General features: G+C 44.8%; 1 protein-coding gene across 3 annotated transcripts in view; it reads left to right on the plus strand.

The window, feature by feature from the left end:
- The window catches only part of SMG9 (SMG9, nonsense mediated mRNA decay factor), a 17,962-nt gene that overhangs the window by 7,923 nt on the left and 2,898 nt on the right, over positions 1 to 7,141 (plus strand). For 2 of the 3 annotated variants that reach the window (XM_018554617.1, XM_018554615.1), the window contains 6 exons: positions 1,995 to 2,106; positions 2,538 to 2,633; positions 4,279 to 4,364; positions 5,773 to 5,879; positions 6,307 to 6,414; positions 6,962 to 7,087. In XM_018554617.1, coding sequence (XP_018410119.1) covers positions 1,995 to 2,106; positions 2,538 to 2,633; positions 4,279 to 4,364; positions 5,773 to 5,879; positions 6,307 to 6,414; positions 6,962 to 7,087 — 635 coding nt within the window. The remainder of the gene's footprint in view (positions 1 to 1,994; positions 2,107 to 2,537; positions 2,634 to 4,278; positions 4,365 to 5,772; positions 5,880 to 6,306; positions 6,415 to 6,961; positions 7,088 to 7,141) is intronic. The other variant, XM_018554618.1, reaches the window with a different exon arrangement.

Consider the following 7,141-nt stretch of genomic DNA (forward strand, 5'->3'; position numbering starts at 1 on the left):
TGATTTATATATATATATATATATATAATGCACCGATATTGGTATTGGTGCCGATACCGAGTATTTGGGCTAGTACTCGTACTTGCCCAAATGCTCCTGATACCGGGCGGTGAGTCATTACATGCCGCCCGGCTTCCTAATTGTGCTTCCCGGCCCCATGCTCCCTCATCACCAGAGGATAATGACTCGCCTCCTGACTTCCTGAGTGGCTGGGAAGCCGGCTCCATGCTCCCTCGTCACTTGGTGACGAGGGAGCATGGAGCTGGCTTCCTGGCTAATCAGGAAGCTGGGCGGCGAGTCATTACGCACCGCCCTGCTTCCATAATGGGACTTTCGGTATCGGCAAGTACCAGAAAAAAAAATCGGTACTCGATACCAAAAATCCGGTATCGGTGACCACGGTTCACGAACGCTTCTGTTCACGAACAATTCGTTCGTGAACAGAAGCGTTCAACAATATTTTTCTTCCGTTCACGACCTCCGCATCGGGTGACGAACACAACCACAGCCATCTTCCCCGCTCTGACACATGGACGTGGCTTCTTCTAGTCGAGATTGCGGTCTGATGACAGTTTTATTCGGTTCGCAACAAATTTGGTTTGTGACCAGAATCGTGGAACAAATTAAGTTTGTGAACCGAGGTACCACTGTATATATAAAAAAACATTTTCAAATGCTGTTCTGTCTAGTAAAAAGTAAGTCTCCTTTCCCCAGCCACACAATGGGGAGTGTAGAAAAGATTTGTCTGAAGATATGGTGGATAAGATGCAGCGGAGATCAGGGAGGGGATCTTGAGTGCGGGCTGCTTTTGTACACATATTAAAGTGTATTTCCACTTTTGCAGTCAAATTTAGGAAAACCCCTCCATGTGTTCGTTATGTGCTCCTATTCACACAGCATACTGAAAAATAACTTTAAAAAATGCTTACCTTTTTAGATGTTTTGTTAAATCAGGAAAGATGGCTGATTCCAGGATTTTCTGAGCTCTTTCACTGTGGTCTGTCCCAATGGAAAGCTTTGGCACTGAAATTTGAGGATTGTGTTTATCTGAAAAGCTTCATTAACATACAATGCTCAAGCCACCTCTGAAGACCCCTCACAGCCCCTTCTAACATTTAAAAGAAATAGAAGCACAAAGAGATTTTAACCCTTAAACCCTAACCCAAGTGAAAGCTATTTAAACTGCAAGAATCATTTGTTATGGGAACATGTAACAAGTTAATTTCTTGAAATGAAGGTTCATTTATTAACCTGTATTTGTGGGAGGGGATTATGGCTATTTAAACTCCTCCTCTTTCCTTTCCTGCCTGACATTGTAGTGGAAGCTGTTGTCCCCACCCACCCATCCCTCTTCATAACTCATAACTTAAAATTCCATCACCTTTTCATTTGGTATGCCCCCTTTTAGGCATACCTAACAGCGTGGCCACGGGCACACCTCAGGCCGCATTAGCTTATTGGCACAACTCAGCCCACACTATCTCTATTATATGGTATATATGCCCGACCACAAATATAAAATAGGTGTTATCCCAGTTTGGCTGGGAAACTGGAAATACGCTTTAAGGAGTCGGCCACTCATGGACATTGGGAATATATCACTCCGTGCAATATGGGGGACTTAAGAGTTCCAATAGAAAACAAAAGCCAGACAAGGCGCCTTCCCTAGTGTAAAACCTTTATTTTATAGAACATATATAAAATCTTCAATTGTACTCACAAAGGAGGATGTTCATAGGGCCTTGTCAACTACATACTGCAGCAACAACAGCCTTATTCTCAACAATGGAAATGAGCAGTCACGCAGGGATTATGACAGACACTGGCCTCATGTCTTCAAACCCCATGGAATCTGAGGCGCTTCCCGGGCCCCGCCCCCTTCCTCGGAGCTTTGCGTTAAAGTGTTCCATTTGGTTGTACAGTGATTGTTCTGGAACAAGCAAGCTGCAAAACATTTTATAAAATGAGGCCTTATGTATTTTTATGTCTTCCAGGTCGTATGTCTTCAGAATGCAGAGTCAAGAGGTGAGGGAGAGAGCCGGGAACCAGACAAGCGGCATTGATTTTTTCATCAGCCAGGAGAGGATAATCTACCTGGACACACAGGTACGGAAGGACTGCGTGTGAGCGAGTAAATATACCCTGTCATGGAAGTTCCAGACTCAATCTACCAGCCTGTGCATGTGCCAAGACCAACTCCCCTCAGCTAATCAATATTTTATTGTATGTTGATTTGGTGGGAAGCTGAAATGAAGATTGGATGGCTACTGGTGGCCAAACACTCCAGTCTGCCACATTGTGCCATATAAGTGCAGAGACAAATTTGTTACAGATCTCACAGTGTGTAACACAGATAATTACATTCTTAATCCTTCCTTAACTCCCAATTACTTAATTTTTCGTCAGAACCGTACTATAGCACGTAAAGTAGAGCATGTCACTTCTATCCATCACATGCTTAGTACTCTAACACAGGTATAAACTGATAGTGAGGTATAGTATTAGCGGTGTTAAAATTTTTCTTTCTTTTTTTACAGCCCATTTTGAGCCCTGCCATATTGGATCATTTGATAAATAACGACCGTAAGCTACCTCCAGAATACAACCTTCCACACACCTATGTGGAGATGCAGGTAATATGTGAAGATTTTCTTTATGTACTGTAGGGCTGCAACCAACTAATCGATTAGGAGAATAGTTGTCAACAATTCTCCTAATCGATCAGTTGGTTGGATCCCCTAGCTCTCTCCTCCACGCTGGGAGGAGGGCACAGCAAGCAGTGGGCGGGTGCAATAGCCAGCCGGCTATTGCATTTTGAAATGTCCTATAGCAGGCTGGCTATTGCACCCGCCCACTACCTGCTGTATTTACATTCAGCTGCCCTCTGCGGAATCTTGCCACTGGCAGCTGTCATTCTAAGGTTGAAGCTATTGAAGTGCCATTTGCTTACAATACAATTATTTGGGGGAAAAGTCATTTTTGGTTTCTGCTGTAGGAGGAGCATTGCAGTGCCATTCATTTCAACGGCACCCCAAACGCTCCTCCCACCCACAGTGTGATTGCCTGCACGGTACTGCAATGCTGTGAGTTCCAGTGCAGTGCGATTGCAAAAAATTGTGCATGCAGTTTTATTCTGAAGTAAACTTTGTTTGTAACACTGCATTTGTGTATTTTATTTTAAATAAAGGATGGTATTTTATTTAATTTTTTTTTTTATCCGATTTAAACGAAAAAATTATTGGCCAACTAATCGATTTATAAAATAATCATGAGTTGCAGCCCTAATGTACTGTTTATATTCAGCCAAAGATAAACATTTGCACATGTGATCATTGGAACCTCTGCACATTTAAAGGAGAACTATGAGGCGAGTGCTTTTCACTCACCTCATAGTTCTAGCCGACCTGTGACAATGAGACTGTCACAGGTCAGCTCAGTAGATCGGGAGGTGAGCGAACACATACCGGCGTTCGCTCACTTCTCGATCCTGTCACAGCTCTCTGCCGTGACAGGGGAGGGACTGGATTCCCCCTCATCCTCCAGCGCTAACTGGCAGAACGGACGGGGGAGGGGGCTGGTACAGCTGGCTCTGCCTCTAGATAGGCAGAGCCAGCTGTCACTCACGCAGCTGGGCGGATCCAAACATAATTGTCGTGATCCGCTTCAGCTGCGGCGTCTCAGTCCTCCCGTTACCCTAAGGAGAGCTACAGGGTGACAGAGATACTGAGCTTAGGGTGACGGGAGGACGCTAGTTTGTGTCCTCCCGTTACCCTAAGGAGAACTATGGGGAAAAGCCCTAACCCCATAGTTCTCCTTTTAAGCAGCATAATGTCATAACCATGATCATGAGGTGACAAGGGAGCATGAAGCCGGCTTCCCGACCAATCAGAAAGCCGGGCGCCGCGTCATTACACAGCGCCTGGCTTCCTAATTGGTCGGAAAGCTGGCCAATCAGGAACCCGGGCAGCGTGTATTACTCGCTTCCCGGCCAATCAGGAAGCCAGGCAGCATGCAATGACGCGCTGCCTGGCTTCCTGATACCGGAAGTATCGGGCTAGGTGTCAGAGCATTTGGGTGAGTACTCGGCATCGGCACTGATACCGATACTATTAAAAACGTTTCATAACATAATTAGGAATCAGAAAAATAAATACAACTTAATTTGGACACCGGCGATGTTACATTGATGTATCCATTCCTTTACTTATCATCATGTTTACTGCTATTACTCCCACTTCCTGTACTTCCTAACATTGTCCTCCTGTCATTTTCCCGCAGTCACTACAGATTGCTGCCTTCTTGTTCACTGTGTGCCACGTGGTTATTGTTGTCCAGGATTGGTTCACCGACTTCAACATATACCGGTAAGATGACCTTATGTATGTTGGTGTTGCATGGTTAGACCCTCTGCAGCTCTCCTGCATATAGCATGTATAGTCACTGCACAACACACCTGTGCTGTAAGAATTATGATAATTAAATATTATATCTTATTATATTTAAAACTCCCAGTACATTGCTACATTCTGTGTTGAAATACACACGTTTACTCTTTAAAGAGACCCTGTCACCTACTTTGAAAATTTTCAGGTAAAAGCACAAAAACTCGGGTATATTAAATGCTTACTTGAGGGTTTTTTTTTCCCAATGATTTGTAATGTGCCTTTGGACTTACTACAAAACTTGTCTACTCAAAGAAAAGTCAGTTCACTGGAACAGCCCCCTCTCTCCTTGCACGTCATAGCCATCTCCTCTTCTGGGAGAGTCTAATTGCTCTATGATGGCCCAGCTCCTCCATCTCCCTACATAGCTTTTTATGTAACCCTGTCACCCTACTCATTTAGGACAAAGTGGCATGGTCTGTGTCAGGGGTGCCCATTAGGTAGATCATGATCTACCAGTAGCTCCCCAAAGCTGATGCTGGTAGATCACGAAGGGTGTGAATGGCGGCCCCTTTATTCCATTTTGGTATATTTATTTCGCTGTGCACACATGATTACCTATTAGCCTGAGTCTGCTGAGCCCAGCTCCCTGACACCTTTCTGGTGGATACTGGTGGTTGAAGTGCTATGTATTACATCAAAGAATATTAGTTTACACAGCCTGTTGCACTACACTGTTTGCAAAATGCAGCAAGGTGAGCCATGAGAGAGAGCAAGGAGAGACAGCCAGGGGAGAGAGCAAGGAGAGACAGCCAGGAGGATGAGCAAGGAGAGACAGCCAGGAGGATGAGCAAAGAGAGACAGCCAGGAGGATGAGCAAGGAGAGACAGCAGGGAGAGAGAGAGCGAGGGAGGGTTTTTTTCGTCGGTAGATCTCATGTAGCTCGTCATTTGAAAAGTAGATCTTAACACAAAAAATTGTGGGCACCCCTGGTCTATGTAAAGGCTGCCCTTGAAAGGTTATACTCACTTGTCCAGTACTCCTTGTCCATTCTTTCCTCTCCCATGCCATCAAAATTCCCTGTGTCGACTGGAATCAAACTTTTGAGGGAGCTGTAACATAGCCCCCCTTGTGATAGTGCTTGCACTTAGAGATTGTCTGCTAGGCCCAAGCACTTCATTACGGGCAGGAGTTAAATGCTCCCTCATAACCAGAAGCATTGTCTATTTTCCTGTGTCAGGCACAGAAGAAAGAGAGATAGGGGAGCTCCAGAGAAGTGAATATAAAGTGGGCGGGGGGGGGGACACTTTATCCTGAACAGGCAAGGTGATATTGTCTTTTTTTAATCCAAACACGATTGCACTTCTATGACGGCCATTTTTGTTCTCAGATTTCTGCAGACGGCTGAAATGCTGAAGCCATCGACACCATCTCCCAGCCACGAGTCCAGCGGTTCATCAGGGGCAGATGAAGGCATCGAGTACTACCCCCACATCGGTATGTCTTGCACTCTCTCGGGGTTTTGTTATTTTGTATAATTATAATAAATATATTTGCAGTTGTCTCAGACATTCTGGATTTGTACTTTGATATTCATTTATAAGGGGGCACCATCTGGCTTTTGTCAAGACCTTCCTACAGGGTCATACTCTCTGCCCGCTTGCCATGGAGCATCCCTTCTCCTGCAAATTTCTAAAGCAGCCCCATGCCAGTAGTAGAGTCTTTTTTCCCCCGGTAGTAGACTACAGATAAAGGCCGCTTTGTCTGAAATTGTCAGTTTATCTGTAGCTCCCCTTTGCATGGTCAGAACTAAAGGTCAGCAATCAGTAGCACTTCCTCTCCCTGCTCAGGAGCCTTGCTGCAACTTTTGTATTTTTAGACTCTATAACAATGGACCTTCATAATGTTTTTCTCTGTCTCGCAGTGTTCCTCCAAAATAAAGCCAAGAGGGAAGACTTCTGTCCCCGCAGCCTGAAGCAAATGCACACAGTGACTGACAAGCTAATGATGCACTCCCGCCTCCGATATAAAGGTATGTCCACCTTGTGCCAGTTCTGCCATGTCTAAGATGGACACAAGACTGTAGTCCTGTGTAAAGTCACATTAGTTCTTTATCAGGGGAACGGGATTGAAGATGAATACTGTACTGCGGTTATCATGTTTCTTAACCTGTTGCTGTCAGCCATACACATTTATGTGGCAGAATGGTGGTGGGATTTATGCTCTGCTGCCACTTATATGCATAAGGCCGACGTCGCTGTTTTGAATTGGGAGCTCACTCAATCATGCCACCCCTGCATTGTTAATGAGCTGTCCCCAAAAGCTCCCAGTGAGTGTTTATAATTGGGAGCCAGTAGGATGGACTTCCGGTCACGTGATCCTTGTGACAGCTATTCATATTGATAACATGATCAGGAAGCCCATGGAATGCCTTTGGTTTTAACAACCCCTTAAAATGCGCGCAGGATAGGGTAAAAGTGAACCTGTGCTTTGCCCACGCAGAATGGATCGACAGGGTCCAGCCTTATCAAAATAATTGTTTTGTGCTATGAAATGACCATGAACTAACTCTCCTTTAGGCACTCTCTCCATGCTGGACTGCAATATCTTCCCTGGATTACCCTATGACTTCCTGGAGTCAGAGGTGAATTTGTTTTTAGTCCCCATGATGGAAAACGAAACAGATGAAACTGTCTCCAGAGCAGGAATAGAACATGTTTTGGTTTTTAAACTGATGATTTATTTTACTGTGTATATAT

The sequence above is a fragment of the Nanorana parkeri genome, unplaced genomic scaffold, assembly GCF_000935625.1.
Source record: "Nanorana parkeri isolate BGI_ZX_2015 unplaced genomic scaffold, ASM93562v1 scaffold166, whole genome shotgun sequence".
NCBI classification, from domain to species: domain Eukaryota; kingdom Metazoa; phylum Chordata; class Amphibia; order Anura; family Dicroglossidae; genus Nanorana; species Nanorana parkeri.